We start from the raw sequence: 18,121 nt of genomic DNA, 5'->3' as shown, positions 1-18,121 counted from the left end.
GGCGCGATCTCGGCTCACCGCAACCTCCGCCTCCCGGGTTCAGGCAATTCTCCTGCCTCAGCCTCCTGAGTAGCTGGGATTAGAGGCACGCGCCACCATGCCCAGCTAATTTTTTGTAGTTTTAGTAGAGACGGGGTTTCACCATGTTGACCAGGATGGTCTCGATCTCTTGACCTCGTGATCCACCCGCCTCGGCCTCCCAAAGTGCTGGGATTACAGGCTTGAGCCACCGTGCCCGGCCTTGGTCTCAAACTCTTGACCTGAGGTGATCCGCCCGCCTTGGCCTCCCAAGTGCTGGGATTACAGACATGAGCCACCGTGCCCAGCCCTTTCTGATTTTTGAACTATATAAAAGCATTGTCTATACTTAAAAATACACTAAAGATGTAAGAAATCATAGACTCAGGCTCAGGGATAGAAAGCAGTGTGGAAGTGTTCTCGCTTTCCCCTCAGTTACAGCAGAACCGACAGGAGGCTGCAGGGCAATATTTACTTGTCTGCCTCCAGTGACAGGGTGCTCACCCCTTAAATGGCCAGCTACTGGTGTAGAAAGACACTCTCTCTATGATTGGAGATGTGTCGCCCTGGTTTCTACCCCCTTCCTGAGATAACCCAGTGGGAGTCTGTAGGATCGCTAGTACTGGCTGAGCCCCCACTGGGTGTCAGTGGCTCTGGATTCAGCCCCTGAGGAGCTCGGTATCCAGCTTCTGGGATCTCAGCACGGGGCAGGGCACTGAGGCCATTTGGTGGAAGCTGCAGCCAATGCAGGACCTGCCCCCGCTGCACACTGGGCAGGCAGTGGTGTGCAACAATGGGGAGGAAGCCTCTGGTCCCTCCGCGGTCCCTGTCATTCCCTTGCATTTTGTCATCTGACTCTGCTTCCTCTGTCAGCCTTTACAGAAGGGACTTGGCCCCCGAGGTGGGATGCTCACACCCTTGCAGTGGGTGTGCTCATTGGCTGCAGCTGGCTGGGCCTCAGCATCCCTGAGCCTCAGTTTTCTGATCTATAAGATAGGAGTTCATAACAGGACTCGCCCCGGAAGTGGCTGTGAGGGGACAGTGGTGTGATAGACACTGTGGGGTGTGGCGGGAGCCCGGGAGGTGGTGGAGGAGCAGGGTCCACCACCCAAGGCCACGGCCAGCATGTGGCATGTGGGTCTCAGGAACAGGACGTGTGGCCTCCCAGTCACATGGATGCTGCATTAGTTGGCTGGGGCTACTGTACCTGCACACATTGATTCTCTCACAGTTCTGGAGGTTGGAAGTCCAAGATCAAGGTGTCCACAGCAATGGTTCTTCCTTCTGAGGCTACGAGGTCGAGATTCTGTTCCCCCTCTCTCTCCTGGGCTCCAGGGGCTGCTGGAAATCCTGGTGTTCCTAGGCTCGTGGAAGCATCACCGGATCCCAGCCTTCACCTGCACTTGGCCTTCTCTCTGCATGCATGTCCTCTGTCCACATGTCCCCTTCTGATAAGACCCCAATCCTACTGAATTAGGTTGCACCCTAATGACATTGCCTTAACTAATTCCATCTTCAGTGGCTCCAATTTCTTTATTTTTCTTTTTTTTTTTTTTTGAGATAGAGTCTCACTCTGTCGCCCAGGCTGGAGTGCAGTGGTGCAGCCTCGGCTCACTGCAAGCTCCGCTTCCCAGGTTCAAGTGATTCTCGTGCCCTAGCCTCCCAAGTAGCTGGGACTATAGGCGCCTGCCACCATGCTGGGCTAATTTTTGTATTTTTAGTAGAGACAGGGTTTCACCATATTGGCCAGGCTGGCCTCGAACTCCTGACAGGTGATCTGCCCACCTCAGCCTCCCAAAGTGCAGGATTACAGGCGTGAGCCACTGTGCCTGGCCTGGCTCCATTTTCAAATACGATCACCTTCTGGGGTGCTGGAGTCAAGGCTTCCATATATGAACTTTGGGGAGATAGTTCAGCTTGTAACTGATCCCCTACAGTTCTGGCCCAACCCCGCCTAGACATGGGAGTCACTTTTGCTCTCTGGGCCTCAATTCCTCATGTGGAGACTGGGGCCTGTGGGGATGGACTGGCCATGCTCTGAGGATCCTTTCTGCTCAGAAGTTGTAGGGATCCTCTGTGATCCTCTGAGACGGGGCCTTGCTCTGTTGCACAGGCTGGAGTGCAGTGGTGCTATCTCAGCTCACTGAAACCTCTGCCTCGGAGTTCAAGCAATTCTCCTGCCTCAGCCTCCTGAGTAGCTGGGATTACAGGTGTACATCACCATGTCCAGCCTTCAGCTCTGCCCTCCCTATGGTCCAAAGGGATCTCTCCTGCCTTGGGCCTTGACTGTTCTACTGCCCAAAGTGCCCTGGATCCCCTCCTCTGGCTCCAAGCCCAAGCCCCAGACCACCTGGGATGAAGGGTGGGGCTCTAAGCTCTAGGCCAGCTCAGGAAGATTCGCTTGGGAGGGGCCTCGGACAGAGTCTGGGAGTAAGGCTGCGAGTCAGCATGGGACAGGGCCAGCGGGGGCGAGACCAGAACACCACCAGCATCCGGCCCATCTTCCAGACACAGCCTGCCTGACCTATGCTCTGGATCTTGCACTAGAGTCTCTGTCATCCATCTGCAACTGCTGACCCCAGGTAGAGGAGGACAAAGGAGCAGGGGTAGCTTTGCACACGTGTGCAGGTGCCTGTGCGCTTCTGAGAATCCCGAACTCTTTCTTGTACTGGGGTAGATCTTAAATGACATCCAGGCCCCAGCAGGAATTTCTTACCTGCACTCCCGGAGGCATCTTTGCAGCTTCTACTGACTTACCTCCAAGGATAGGGAGCTCACTACCTCTGGGGGAAACCCGATCCCTGTTCATTAGACTGAACGGAAACCCTCTTTCTGTCGGCCCCAGCTTCACCCCCTGGCTTCACAGTGCATGGCTGCTTCCTTCTCCCTGTGAGAACCTCCAGTCCTCACCCCATCCCACCTCTCCCCCTCCACCTCTAAATATGCTCCATTCGACCTTCTCACAAGTGGTTCTGAGTAGCCAAGCTCTGAGCGGGCTATCACTTCCCTTGTTCTGAGTGTTAGACCTCTGTTAATGTAGCCAGGACCACAGTGGTGTTTTGGGTGACTGCATCACCCCAACCTCTGCTTGGGCTTGCTCACAGGTGTTGCTCCAGCATCTGCCTCCTGCGCTGTCCTGTACAGGCAAGCGTTTAGACCGAAGTCTCTCCCTCTGTGTCGGCTTGTTGGGGCGCTGGCCATCACTCCAGCCTATCACAGCCTTCGGAAGCCTGCGTCAGTCATGTGATTCCTTCTCTTGCCAGCCTCAGGCTATTTCAAACCCACATTACCAACAAATGGGGGTGTGTGTGTGTGTGTGTGTGTGTGCGTGTGTGTGTGTGTGTATGTGAGAGAGACTGTTTGCATGTATGTTGCATGTATGGATGGGGGAGTGAGGAGCGGGTGAGGGAGGGTCCTATCTGTGGTGTCATGGAGCTAACACTCAGACCCATCTGGGAGAGTCTGGCCAAGTGGTGAGTGGGTGGCTGGGTGGGTGGATTTGTGTGAGAGACAGAGGAGCCTCCCAGCACCAGGAGAGACACACAGAAAGGCGAGAAGCCCTGCACACAGAGAAAGCAGCTGCCATTCAAACTACTCCTCAATCAGCCCCGACAAGACCTGGCTGAGCCTAGGCTGGGGGAAGGGGAGACACGGACAGAGCCACCCCAGGGAAGCAGCCCAGAAGGTGGCTCCCGGGGGAGGGTGCGCCAACCCTTGGGGTGGCTCTGTTGGTGTCTGCCCTTGTCCCAGCCTAGGCTGCACACCTTTGCCTTTCCATCTTCTGTTTTCTCAGCTGCAGCCTCGGGGAAGCTTGGCAGGCACTGTGGGGACACCCAAGAGAGAGTCCGTGATGTCTGGCAGACTGCCCCTAAAGTAACTGAGCAGACCTGTTTGTGACACATGCCATCCTGGGGACCCCAGAGCCACGTCACAGCCCACGGAGTGTGGGGCCTGTGGCCTGAGACCTGCAGAGTTGGGAGGGATGAGCCAGGTCTGGGCCCAGCTAGGGGCCCCTGAAGCTGGGATGAGGGTGCCAGTGACAGTTGGATTTGCACTGCAGAGGGGTCCTGGGCAGACGAGACTGGAAGGTGCTGGAAATTGGGTTTAACTCTCCCACTCACTCAATCTGAGGCTATTGGGAGGGGGACTCAGGACCCCGCCCTCCCTTGCAGGGACCTCCATCCTTGCTGGCAGGGGAACAGGAGAGCAGGCAGCCTCCACCTTCCGGTCTGTAACATGACAGCCTGTTTTCTAGCTCTGATGTCCAGGTGCTAGGATTGTCCCTGGAATTTCGGGTTTAAAACAGGCATTCTGATAGCTTTCAGTTGGCATCGCTTCCTCTCCCCCACGTCCGGGACAGGACTGGAAGGCCCCTGGTGTGTGAGAAAAACACTGAGTGTGAAGTCAGGGCCTGTTGCTGTAGCCCAGGGATGCCTGGAAACCTGGCAGGGCAGGAGCGAAGCTGCCGCTCAGGCTCCCGGGACACGGTGGTGAGGAAGGGGAGGCTGCAGGGGCTTTCCGTGAAGGCGGCAGCGCTCACAGCTGGCTCTGGAAAATCTCCCAGCCCAGTGAGCTCAGAGTGTGTAGACATGTGTCCCCGGGGCTTCCGAGCAGTGAGAGGGCACATTTGTGTCTGTGCAAGTGTGTGCATTTCTACCAGGGCTGGGGGTGGAGATGCAGGGCGGGGGGCACTGGGGTGGCATCTGTCAGTCCCCACATGGTGGTGGGGTGGTCCTTCCCATTGCATTTGCCATTTAACTCTTCTCAACCCAAACAAGGAAGCCACCCGTGAAGGTTCTCATCTAGAAGTGTTCACAGGTGTGCTGAGGAAGTAAGTCGAACTCAAGCAAATCAGTCAACCGGGCTTTGGCTGCGGGACTTCTCAGAGCATGCGGAGTTGTCCCTTGAATCTTTAAGAGGGCCTTAGAGTGTGACGTTTCCCATACTCCTCTGACTACAGCACCCTACGCAGCCCCAGCTCCTGGGAAGAGTGCTGAGAAACTGTACTTTACAGGACAGAGCGTGGGAAACGTTGGAACCTTTGAAATCGGAACCTCCCAGAACAGCTGGGCCACATGATGGTGGTGCAGATATGGAAACTGAGGCTCAGTGAGGGCCTTCTCTGTCATGCCGTCAATTGGAAAGATGGTGGAGTTGGTCCTAGGACCGTCTAGCCAAGGGTGTGTGGTCAGATAGCTGTGCCAAGTCAAAGGAGGGAGGCAGGCCGAGAGCCAGGCTGGCAGTTCGCAGCGGGGGTGCTGTTGTTTTTCATGAGTTTCTTTTTATTGATGAATTGATTTTCAAACTTCTTCTAACGGGAAGCTTCAAACACCTGCAGACGGGACGGTAGTGTAATGAGCCCCATCTCCTTCACCCACGCCGCCTGCCAGCGACTCCAGGCTGGTCTCGTGTCCCTACCCCCACACACTACCTCCCCTCCCAAGGGCAAGTCTGAAGCAAATCCCCATTCGTGGTCTTCAGTGGTGATCCAGAAGGGATCTAGTAGGTTTGGGGTGGGGGCAGGGGAAGGACACTCAAGAGGTAGAGTTGGGGTCTGGGGAAATGGGGGTCCCGGGGGGAAGCATCCCAGAGGCCCCGGTGGGACAGCCCCAGGGAAATACTGGCTGCCGGACAGTTGGGGTGTCCAGGAAACATGGAGAGCCAGGGCCCTCTGCCTGCTGTCCTGAGTGCGACTTAGGGGAAAGCAGTTGAAGAGTTTGGACAGATGGGGTGTTTCCCTCGAAATAATCTAGGGAGCGCCTGTCCCTGTCCCTGCTGTAAAGAATCTAGTGGCTTTGGGCTGAAAGGCAGGGAAATAAGATGGGGGAGGGGTAGCAGGGAAAACCTCCCCAAAAAGGAAAGTGACCATCAGAGCATGCAGAGGAAAGTGGGTCTGGGCCTCTTCCTCCCTGGGCCTCAGTTTCCCTGCTTGGGCCGTCAGGGGTTGGAAATGGACTCTGGGGTCTCCTCCTGTGAGGGCATCATTAGTTCTGTGGCGCTCCCCTTACGCCCTCCCCAGTCTTCCCTGCAGTGGTGAACCCACCTCATTCATTCATTCATTCATTCATTTCCTACATTGCAAGAGGCTGCACCCCGGCCCACAGATACGAGGCAGTTCAGGCCTTGCAGCTTAGGAGGGACATGCAGGGACAGAGAGAGATGCCTGCTAGGGTTGACAGCATGACCAGCCTGTGGAGGCAGAGGAGAGCTGCGCTATGGCTTGGTGCTTCTCTTTCAAATGAATGGCACATATGCAAATGAATGTTCATGCAAAGTTATCGCGTGCCTTCAATAAGGCTGAAATGTGGAGCAGGAGTCCTACTGTGCATTGGTCTCTGAGGGTCTCGGCCAGAGCACTGGGCTGGGAGTCAGGAGTCCTGGGTTCTAGCCTGCCACTGCCACCAACTCCACGTGTGGCTTCAGGGAAGAGTCTCTGCCTCTGGAGCCACCGGGTACTGGGTTCAAATCCTGACCCTTCCACTCTGTGACCCGATTATGACTTGCTGTTGTCACCTCTCTGTGCTTCAGCATCTTCATCTGCATGTGGTGGGAATAATCGGCTGGGTGCTGGGTGTGAGCGGAAGAGGTGTCATGGAGGCTGCAGAATACTTGCCCCTGAGTCCAGGCAGGACCGCTGGAGACTCAGAGATACCTGGGGAGACCTGGGGTGGAGTTCCCTTGGCACATGGGTGGGGGTGGGGCAGCATCTGGGGGAAGATGACCTCCTGGTCCACGTGGTTCCCCTGGGACCTGGTGCTGCCATGAGGCCCACATGACGTGGCAGAGGCAAGGCTCCTAGCCAGTTGTGGGTCCCTAAGAAATGCCCATTTCTGTCTTTTTTTTTTTTTTCCTTTTCCAAGTTTAAATTTTAAAATAGATGTTTTGAAGAGAGACCAGCAGATTGTCAAGCAGGCAGGACTTCAGGGACAGTCTGAGCTGCTTTTCGGTGATTTGCAGACGGTGTCACTGCGCAGAGTAGAGTCCCAGACAGCAGCTAAATGGAGTGAATTGCCCTTCAGCGTAGCCAAATCTCCAACACCAGATGGGGAGGAAAAGAGGAAGTCACAAAAAGAAAAGTGCAGGAAGAGACCAGGCGTGGTGGTACGCCTAGAATCTCAGCACGTTGGGAGGCCAAGGGGAGAGAATTGCTTGAGTGCAGGAGTTTGAGGGCAGCCTGAGCAACATAGTAAGACCCATCTCTACACAAAATAAAAAATTAGCTGGGTGTGGTGGTGCATACCTGCAGTCCCAGCTACTCGGGAGGCTGAGACAGGAGGATTGCTTTAGACTGGGAGGTTAAGGCTGCAGTGAGCTGTGATTGCACTACTGCACTCCAGCCTGGATGACAGAGAAGGACCCTTCTCAAAAAAAAGAAAAGACAGAAAAATGTGGCAAGAGGCCAGCACAATGGCTCACGCCTAAAATCCTAGCACTTTGGGAGGCCGAGGCAGACAGATCACTTGAAGTTAGGAGTATGAAACCAGCTTGGCCGACATGGTGAAGCCCCATCCCTCCTAAAACAAAAAACAAAAAAAATTAGCTGGCATGATGGCAGGTGCCTGTAATCCCAGCTACTTGGGAAGTTGAGGCAGGAGAATCGCCTGAACCTGAGAGGTGGAGGTTGCAGTGAGCCGAGAGAACACCACTGCACTCCTGCCTGCGCAACACAGTGAGACTCTGTCTCAAAAAAAAAAAAAGAAAAGTATGGCAAGAGACCATTTATACAAAGTTTAAGAACACGCCAGATGCTGCTCGGTATTCTCTGAGGAGGCTGCACGTAGCCACCTTCAAGAGAACATTCCCTGAGCAGAGGAAAGGTTCTGAGGCTGACGTGAGGGCGTGGTGTTGAGAGCCCACTGGGTCTGTAATAGCTCCTATTTATTGAGAACATACCACATGCCAGGCACTCTTCCAATGGCCTCATTGATTACCTCCATTTAACAGATGAGTAAACCAAGGCCCAGAGATGTCAAGTGCCCTGTCTAAGGCTGCACAGTTAGTAAGTTGCAGAGCCAGAGCTCGAACCCACCGCTCTTCATGACCAACCCATGTTGCCTCTCACACTGCGGCACATACTTCTCCGTGTTTTAGAGAAGATTTCAGACACCTGAAGGAAGTGTGGTCTGAAGTCTAGCATGACTGAAGTCTGGTTGTGTGTTCTTGGGTGTTCCTTCTTCTGTTCTTGGTAATTTTCCATAAGGATATTTACAAGGGCCGGCTCTGGCCTGAGGCCTATGCTGGCCTCGGGCCCCTTGCCTGGCCATGATCCATATCACACAGGTATCCTGGCTGCCAGGGTGGCAGAGCAACAACCCACCACTCCCCAGCACTCACGAGATGGGTCCTGGCACATTCTCCTGCTGCAGCTAAGAGTGGCAGAGGAGGCCTGGGCCCTGGGGGGAGCGGATTCACCAATACTTTGGCTGTTCTCCTCGAGACAGCAGGGACAGGCGGCCTGTCGGGGAAGAGGCTGCCTGAGGCCTTCCCAGTCTTTCTGAAGAAGGGACTTAAAGCCATAGAATTAGCAGAGCCTGGTCTGCAGGAGCTGATGCGTGACTGCCCACACCCACCCAGTCTGGCCAGAGAGGCGCTGGGTGTCCACTGGCCTGTGTGCCCTGGTTGTGGCAGCCGATGGTGCCTGCTGGGTTCCTGGAAATGTGGGCAATGCTCCTGGACCCCACGCCCTATGCCCCAGAGGGGCCAGCAAAGGCGTGGTCTCACCTCTTCCCCACTCCCACTCAAGAGATAGGGAAACAGAGGTTGAGTTGAGGGCGAGTCCTGCATAGGGGAGTTGAAGCAGGGCTGGGCAGCTCCGTTGTGCCAGGCAGCCTCTGTGGGCCCTGAATCATTTGCTGAAGAAAACTGGGAGACTTCCAAGCCCCAGGTCTGGCTTCTGAAGCTGCGTTTCCGTCCGATATATCATGAGGCATCTTTGGCCCAAAAGACTAGCTGCGTCTCTGTTGCCCTGGTGGCACACACCCCACTGCCACGCCGACAGCCCTGGCTCCAGATGGCATTTGGTGGAATTGTCCAGTTGTGGCCGGAGCTTGGGCCATAGAAATAGCCAAGTCAGAGCGTTTGATCATTCATTCACTCATTCACTCATTCATCCTTTTGTCTATTCATGTCCTTATTTGTTCTTACAAATAATAAGATGCCCATCATGTGCCAGATATCATAGCCTGGGGCTCCACAGTGGGGCCCCTGCCTTCAGGGAGCTGCCTAACAGGTGGAGACTAGGGAGGCTGGTTCTGGCTTCTATATCACGATGGTTTGCTTTATCTGAAATAAATGTGGTGACTCCAGTTTTCTTTTGATTCATGGTAGCATGGTATATGTTTCTCTATCTCTATTTTCAAACTTCAGTCTTTATATTGAAAGTGGGTTTCTTATAGACAGAATATAGTTGGGCCTTGGTTATTTATTTTTGTTTTATTATTATTTTTTTGAGACAGGGTCTTGCACTGTCTCCCAGGCTGAAGTGCAGTCAGTGGTGTGATCATGGCTCACCACAGCCTCGACCTGCTGGGCTCAAGTAATCCTCCCACCTCAGCCTCCAAGTAGCTGGGACTTCAGGCACTCACCACCACACCTGGCTAATGTTTTTGGATTTTTTGTAGAGACAGGCTTTTGCCACATTGCCCATGCTGATTTGAACTCCTGGGCTCCAGGGATCTGCCTGCCTCAGCCTCCCAAAGTGCTGGAATTACAGGCGTGAGCCACCATGGCAGGTAGACTTGGTTTTTAAATTCACTCTGACAATCTATGTCTTTTAATTGATCTATTCCAATCATTCAGATTTAAAGTGATTGTTGATAGAGATGGATTATGATCTACAAGATGGAATCTTGCTCTGTCACCCAAGCTGGAGTGTAGTGGTGCGATCTCGGCTCACTGCAACCTGCGCCTCCTGGGTTCAAGCAATTCTCTTGCCTCGGCCTCCCGAGTAGCCGAGATTACAGATGCCCGCCACCACACGCAGCTAATTTGTATTTTTAGTAGAGACAGGATTTCACCATGTTGGCCAGGCTGGTCTTGAACTCCTGACCTCATTATCTGCCTGCCTCAGCCTCTCAAAGTGCTAGGATTACAGGTGTGAGCCACCACACCCAGCTGCTGCCCCCCCTTTTTTTTTTTAACCTACCTTCTCTGGTTTTAAAAATTGAGCATTTATTAATATGATTTCATTGTACCTTCTTTTAAAGCATATCAATTATATTTCTTTTACAATTATTTTAATGGTTGGCTTAGAGTATGCAAAACATGTTTTGTTTATGTGGTTTTTAAAACTTTAAAAATTTCATTTATATATTTTTGAGATACTGTCTTGCTCTGTCACCCAGGCTAGAGTGCAGTGGCACAATCTCGGCTCACCACAGCCTCAACCTCCCAGGTTCAAGTGATCCTCCGACCTCAGCCTCCTGTGGGTAACCCCCACATGGGCACCGAGGGAAGAGAGCTGTGCAAACCCCAGGCACAATTAGTGCCTGAAGAATATCTTAGTTTATAGTGCTATTACTCAGCTATTTCCTTTATATATAATCATATATTAGTTTATAGAATTAGTGCCTGAAGTGTAGCTTACTGCTTACATAGATCTAGCTTACATAATCATGCTTAGTACTTATATCTAGCACACTTTCTATATAATCTTTCTATATAATCATATAGGTATTGTAGTCAGAGCTGCACTGACACATTTAGTGCTGATTTATAGAATCCTTCCATATAACCATAGAGTAGTTTGTAGTAGGAGGAATGCCTAGAGCAGTCACAGAACAGAAGCAGTACATGGGAAAACAGCCAGACCAGGACAAGAACCAAAGACCCAGGCGGTGGCGTCCCTGCCTGAAAGGGCAGACGCTGTATGGCAGGCTTGGAGCAAGAGCCTCTCCTCCTGATAAAGGAGTTGTAGAACCTTGCATCCAGTTCCTGTGGAAAGTCGGCCTCAGGCCTGAGATCCCACAAATAACTGAGGGAGAAGAGCCACTCTGGTGTGACCAGTCACGGCGGTTGTACACCCGGTCAGTCCTTTTTCGCTTCTGTGCTAGCTCAAATCACCCTAGCACAAGTCTGCCAGCTCCCATTGCATTGGCTTACGGTATCTATTAAAAACCATTTGAAGTCTCCAGCCCTCAGATAAGAAGTGTTGCACATGACGCCTGTTGCACACAGCCCACCTCCTTGCCTCTGTGACCTAATGGGGGTGGACCCCTTTTCTGTACACGACCCTCTACTACTGTGCACGGCACAGACCCCTACTGCGCACAGCCCACCTCTCTGCCCAGGTGACATAATGGAGTGGCCCCCTCGATTGCGACTCACGTGATTATGTATGCCCTATCACTAAGCCTATAGATGATGACCTCACTTGCAACCCTTCCTCCTGCTTGTACCTAATAAATACAGACACTTCCGGGCATTCGAGGCCTCACCTGTCTCTGATCATAGGTAGCGTGGCCCCCTGAGTCCACCTGCTCTTCACCAGCTCTTCAGTGTCCTGTCTCTTTACTTCTCGGATCCTGCACCTCAGCACAGCATAAGGGACACCCCACGATCCTGTGGAGCCAACAGCCCGACAGCGTCCCAAGTAGCTGGGACTACAGGTGCACACCACCATACCAAGCTAACGTTTGTATTTTTTGTAGAGACAGGGCTTCGCCATGCTGCCCAAGCTGGTCTCAGACTCCTGGGTTCAAACAATCCGCCTGCCCTGGCCTCCCAAAGTGCTGGAACATCAGGAGTGAGCCACTGTACCCAGCCGGGTTTTTTTGATTAATAGATTTTTTGAACCATTTTCGATTTGCAGAAAAATGTGAGCATGTAGTACAGAGGAAATACATTTTTTTAACCTCATAAAAGTCCACCTTCAAATAACACTATACCACTTCATGTGTAGTGTGATAACTTAAAACAGAATTTCCAGTTCCTTCCTCCCATCTCATGACATTTAATTCATTCATGTGCTGTAACCACCCAGAATGTTGAATTTCTGACCTATATCATCTTTCTCTTTGAAGAACTTCCTTTTTTTTTTTTTTTTTTTGAGATAGAATATCACTCTCTCACCCAGGCTAGAGTGCAATGGCATAATCACAGTTCACTGCCTCCCGGGTTCAAGCAATTCTCTTGCCTCAGCCTCCTTAGTAGCTAGGATTACAGGCGCCCACCACCACGCCCAGCTAATTTTTGTATTTTTAGTAGAGAAGGGGTTTCGCCATGTTGGAAAGGTTGGTCTCGAACTTCTGGCCTCAGCTGATCCAACCATCTTGGCCTCCCGAAGTGCTGGGATTACAGGTATGAGCCACCGCACCCAGCCTGAAGAACTTCTTTTAATGTGTTTTTTTTGTAGGGCAGATCTGCTGGTGATGAATTTCTTCCATTGTTGTTTTTCTGGGGAAACCTTCCTTTCTTTTTCACTCCTGAAGGATCATTTCACTGGATTAAACTCCTGTTGATGGGTTTTCTCTCCCTCTCTCCCACTACTTTAATTATTTCACCCTACTCTCTCTTGCTTGCCCGGGTTCTAATAGCAAGTTTGCTGCAGTTCTTCTCCTTGTTCTTCTTTAGGTAAGGTATTTTTCCTCTTCTGGCTTCTCTCAAGGTTTTTCTTCATCTTTGCTTGTCTGCAATTTGCATAGGATATGCCTCGCTGTCAATTTTTGGTATTTTTCCTGCTTATGCCTCTTAGATTCCTGGATCTGCTGTTTCATATCTATCATGAGTTTCAGAAAATTCTTAGCTATTTTTTAATTTTTTCCAGACGGAGTGTAGCTCTGTGGCCTAGGCTGGAGTGCAGTGGTGCGATTTCAGATCACTGCAACCTCTGCCTCCTGGGTTCAACTGATTCTCCTGCCTCAGCCTCCCAAGTAGCTGAAATGACAGGCACCCATCACGATGCCCGGCTAATATTTGCAGTTTTAGTATAGACAGGGTTTCACCATGTTGGCCAGGCTGGTCTGGAACTCCTGGCCTCAGGTAATCCACCCGCCTTGGCCTCCCATAGTGCTGGGGTTACAGGCGTGAGCCACCGCGCCCACCCTTTTAGCCATTTTTACTTCAAATATTTCTTCAGCTCCTTTTTCTCTTTCCCATTTTCCAGTTATCTACATTTATATTTTTCGAATTGTTCCGTAGTCCTTGGATGTTCTGTCGTTTGTTTTTGTAACTTCTGCTTTTCTCTGGTTTGTCAGTTTGGGAAGTTGCTGTTGGGGCGTCGTAAAGTCGCTGATGTTCTCGGCCGGTCTCGGTCTACTCATAAGCTCGCCAAAGGCATTTTTATTTCTGTTACGGTGTTTTTGATTCTTAATATATCTTTCAATTTTTTTCTTAAGGTGGACCTCTCTCTGTGTCTATTACCCATTTGTCCTTGCCAGTGTCCTTGCCAGTGTCCTTGTCAATACTCAGAGATGTTTGTTCTTGATGTTGTCAACTTTTTCCACCAGAGCCCCTAACGTATTAGTCATGGTTATTCTAAATCTCACGTCAGCATGTGTCATGCTCCAGGCTCGCTCTGATGCTCCTTCTGACTGACTTTTCTTATCTTTTTTCATGCCCTGTTGTTTTTCTGGCGAGCCAGCCAGGATGTACTAGATAACAGGAACCGAGGTAAGTAGGTCTTAGGGTGAGGATTTACGTTTCTCTGGCTGGGGCTGGGCTGTGTTTGACGTCTTCTGTGGCTGTAGGAGCCCAAACCTCACGGCTATGGCCCAGGCTGTGTCACTCCTGCCTCCGTACACCCATCTGGAGCCCCGTGTTGATGTGTGACTATCACCCAGTTCTGAGTCCCAGCTGCGAAGCAGGGGCCATCATAGGTGCCCTCCCTGGGGCTGTGTGCCCTCCAACTCCATCCTGGCTCTGCCTGTGCCCAGCTCTCTGTGCAGGGAGTCCCTGCACGCTGCATGCCCCACCCTAGCAGCCCCCTGCTAGCTTCAGCCAATGAAAAGCACAGGTGGGAGTTGGAGGGGAGGGGGCAGGGAGAAGCCGGGGTATCCTCCTGCTCTGTCTGCGCAGAATCTGACAGTGGCTGTCTCCAGCTCTGGCCAGACAGGCCGTGTGAGGGTCCAGCTTTGACAAGGTGACCATAGCTCCTTGGTTCCTGCAGCAGCTCCTGTTCTCCCTGCATCGAGGACCTGGGGATTGTTCCTACTGTGGCTGATCTCAAGGTTACTTCACTGACCCCTGTATGGCTTCTTAGCCTCTTTGGCTTCAATTCTCTGCATTAAATTCCCCGTGTTTCAAATACTCAGTGATGTCTGGTTTCGTGTGGAGACCCTGACTCTTACAGTGTACCTGTTCAGGCCAGAGCCACTGACCTATGTGTGCTCCATCCCTGAAGCCTGTAATCCACCCCCAGCTCTGCCAGGAGCATGTGCCCAAGGACAGACCTGGTTCCCCAGGACAGTCCAAAGAGATCTGCAGAGGATGAATGTGTACGTTGGGGCCCATGAAGATGGAGTAGGAGCTCACTGGACAGAGAAGAGGGGGAAGGGCACTCCAGGGAGGAGCAAATGCTGAGGTCTGCTTGGGAAAATGCCTGGGTGGTTTTGGTGCTGTGAGAGTCTGGGGTAGGTGAAACAGTGTGTGTGTGTCTGTGTGTGCGTGTCTGTGTGTCTGTGTGCATGTCTGTGTGTGTCTGTGTGTGTGTGTCTGTCCGCGTGTGTCTGTGTGTGTGTGTCTGTGTGTGTATGTCTGTGTGTGTCTTTGTATGTGTCTGTCTCTTTGTGTCTGTCTGTGTGTGTGTGTATGTGTGTGTATGTGTCTCTGTGTGTCTGTGTGTGTGTATGTCTGTGTGTGTCTTTGTGTCTCTGTGTGTCTGTGTGTGTCTGTGTTTGTGTATGTCTGTGTGTGTCTTTGTGTCTCTGTGTGTCTGTGTGTGTATGTCTGTGTGTCTTTGTGTGTATATGTCTGTCTGTGTGTGTGTCTGCGTGTGTATGTGTCTCTGTGTGTCTGTGTGTGTGTATATCTGTGTGTGTCTTTGTGTGTATGGTCTCTGTGTGTCTGTGTGTGTGTGCGTATGTCTGTGTGTGTGTCTTTGTGTGTATGTGTCTGTGTGTGTGTCTGTGTGTGTGTGTCTGTGTGGGGGTGCAGGGGTTGGGTCTGAAGCTCCAGCAGGAGCAGCTGAATAAAGGGCTAGATGCCCACCCCAGCAGGTAAACTCATCAGAGCTCCCTATGGAGAGTGTAAGGGGGAGCCCCAGTGGGTCCTAGACTGCCTGGGAATCGCTGGTCCGGGAGCAGAGACTGGGAAGAAGCCCACAGTGGGGGGCAAAGGGTGGACTGGGAGGCTGCTCTGCCCTCCCCCCTCCATCCCCTCTAGCTCCCCTCCCCCCGTCCCCTCCCCCTCTCCTCCCTCCCGTCCCCTAGGCCAGGTTTCGCTTCTCCCTGAGAGTCCTGGGGAAACACCCCCTGTCCTTTCCCTTGCACCCCCATTTTTAGGCTGTTCCGTGAGAGCTTTCGGGGACGGCTGGCTTCAGGGGTTGCCTCCCCTAGCCGAGTGGGTGGTGGAACCGGAGCCCGGAGTCCAGGCCTCTGGCCCTGCGCCTCCCTGGCTAAATAGAGCCCTGGAGGGGAGTGGGGGAAGCAGGGCCCCAGGCGGAACCGGGAAAACACACCGGGGCTTTCGACAGAGCGGGCCACTCCCATTGCATGTGGAAAGCGTTTAAAAGAGGTCCTGCCGTGGGCTGCCGCCGCGTCCCTCTTCCTTCAGTCTCGACGCGTGTCACTGAGCAGAGGTGGCCTCCTAGAAGGGGAGGTCCCCGAACTCGAGGCCCTGCGTGTAGGGGAGGCGAGCGCCCGCCCCTTCCCTGCCGCCGCGAGCGCCCGGGAGGGAACCGGGGCTGCCGTCCCTCCGCCTCTTCCCCGCGGGGCGCAGCGATGGCCCGGGCCGGGGCGCTGCTGGCGCTGTGGGTGCTCGGGGCCGCGGCGCACCCGCAGTGCCTGGACTTCAGGCCGCCCTTCCGGCCGCAGCGGCGGCTGGCCCTCTGCTCGCGGTACTCGGTCTTCGGCTGCTGCGATGAGAAACGCGACGCCGAGCTGACCAGCCGCTTCTGGGCCCTGGCGAACCGCATGTTGGCCGCCGAGTGGGCCGACTGCGCCGGCTACGCCAGGGAGCTGCTGTGCCAGGTGAGCGGGCGCGCGGCCACCGGGCGGGGCGGGGCGGGGCGGCCGGTCCGGGAGCGGAGATCCGAACCCCGCTGGGGCGAGGGCCAAGAGTGGGCGGCGGACTCGGGAACTCTAGGCCCTAAGAGGGAGTCATTTGGCACGGGGCGGGGAGACCCGGCAACTCAGGACGACTCTGGGCTTTGCCATTCATTAGTTTACTGACTTGGGCCTTCTTGGGGCCTCAGTTTCCCCTCCTGAAGCAGGAGTGGCCGACAGATGATATCATCATTTCCTCAGAGGTTGGGGGCTCCTCCGCCTCGGCCCCCTGGAGTTGACCCCCCAGTGACCCACCCCGAGCAGCCGCGCCCTTGTGCGGGTACCAGGGTGGAGAGGCTTCTGTCCCGGTCCGTGCTCCGCTGTGCTGTTGCCCCGGCAGTGAAAGCAGGGGGCCCTGCTGTGGGTTTGGTCAACATGTCGCCAGGATTTGTTGAGGGTGTTGGGGGCCACTGCCCCCACGAGAGTCCCTCCCCACCATGCCCTTGGCACTTCTGCCACCATCTCCTGGGGATGGCGCCCTGGCCTGGCAGAAGCTCTCTCAAGACTGAGTGACAGCTCTTTGTTGAAGGCCCTGGGCTCCCATCTTCCCTCTGAGGGTGGAGCCCCTGCTTCTGGGCACACCTGGCGGGGCCACCGCTGTTTGTTTTCCTCTTGTGGGAGTCTGAGGCCCCAGCGCACGACCACACCCAAGCTGGCAAATGCTGCCTGAATGCAGGAATGGGGCAGGATGGGCAGCCCCAAGGCATTGCTGGTCCAGCATCTGGGCAGTGAGAGGCCTGGGGTGGAGAGGCCCCAGGGGCCAGAGCCATGTCCCAGCCTTTGGCCAGGAGGGGCAGGTGGTGTGGGGAGGGCAAAAGGGCTGACTTAGAGTCGGAATTTGATCCTGGCTCTGTCACTTCCTCAGCTGCATGGCTAGGCAGGTCACTGATCCACCTCAGTGACAGTATCTTTAAAACGAGGCCGGGCGCGGTGGCTCACACCTGTAACCCCAGCCCTTTGGGAGGCCGAGGTGGGCAGATCATATGAGGTCAGAAGTTCAAGACCAGCCTGGCCAACATGGCAAAACCCCATCTCTACAAAAATTAGCTGGGCATGTTGGCGAGCACTTGTAATCCCAGCTACTCAGGAGGCTGAGGTAGGAGAATCACTTGACTCCGGGAGGCAGAGGTTGCAGTGAGCCAAGATTGAGCCACTGCACTCCAGCCTGGACAATAGAGCAAGACTCTGTCTCAAAAAAATAATAATAATATAATATACAAAATAAATAAAATAAAACCTTAACCACCCCCTGGGTTGCCATGCAGATTAAATGCCTCATGCTAGGGGCTTCGTAAATGTTTGCAGTTGGATTTCTCAAGGGTTTCCTTGGCCCTCACTGGCTGCCCAGCAAGATTCAAGGAAAACCCAGAGAGAAGCAGGGACTTGCCCAACAGTCACACAGCCCAGCGGTGGTTGAGGTGGGGACATGGACCATACTCGCTGATGTGAGGGCTTATCTAGGTGAGAAGCAGAAGGGTCTGGGAGGATGAGGATGGGGCTCTGGGGAGCTCCAGAATGCAACAAAGTATGGGCTGGTCGCCTTTAGGTGGATTCTGCTGGACTCCCACGCTGTGTACCTCAAGGGCATGGGAATGGTCTGGCCAACTGTCTGGTTCCCTCACCAGCCTGGGGACCCCTCAGGACCAGGTCCTTTGGTCTCCCCACCCCTATCACATAGCAGGGTTCCTGCATCCATGCCACATTTGTCTATTGAGCACTTGCTATGTGCCAGGCTCAGCAGGGCAGTGAGGTAGGCAGGTGGATGGAAGAAGGGAAGGGTCAGTCCTGATGCTGTCCCCTGGCAGGGCATCTCTCTTTTCTTGGGAACCTTCCCAGGACAGCCTGGTCTTAAGCAACCAGCAGTGGAGTGACCACTAACACTTCAGCCCAGGCGTCTCTGAGAG

General features: G+C 53.6%; 1 protein-coding gene across 4 annotated transcripts in view; it reads left to right on the top strand.

The window, feature by feature from the left end:
* The window catches only part of HHIPL1 (HHIP like 1), a 75,878-nt gene that overhangs the window by 26,115 nt on the left and 31,642 nt on the right, over positions 1 to 18,121 (top strand). The window contains exon 1 of one of the 4 annotated variants that reach the window (XM_032287444.1): positions 15,474 to 16,142. The exons of 2 other annotated variants lie outside the window; for them this stretch is intronic. In XM_032287444.1, coding sequence (XP_032143335.1) covers positions 15,666 to 16,142 — 477 coding nt within the window. In that variant the 5' untranslated portion in view covers positions 15,474 to 15,665. Of the gene's footprint in view, positions 1 to 15,473; positions 16,143 to 18,121 lie in introns of those variants that run through there. One more of the 4 variants, XM_032287445.1, reaches the window with a different exon arrangement.

Source organism: Sapajus apella, unplaced genomic scaffold, assembly GCF_009761245.1.
Source record: "Sapajus apella isolate SASKATOON/1434 unplaced genomic scaffold, GSC_monkey_1.0 scaffold20, whole genome shotgun sequence".
NCBI lineage: Eukaryota > Metazoa > Chordata > Mammalia > Primates > Cebidae > Sapajus > Sapajus apella.
The sequence above is the reverse complement of the archived record's forward strand: the minus strand, read 5'-3'. Positions and strand labels throughout refer to the sequence as shown.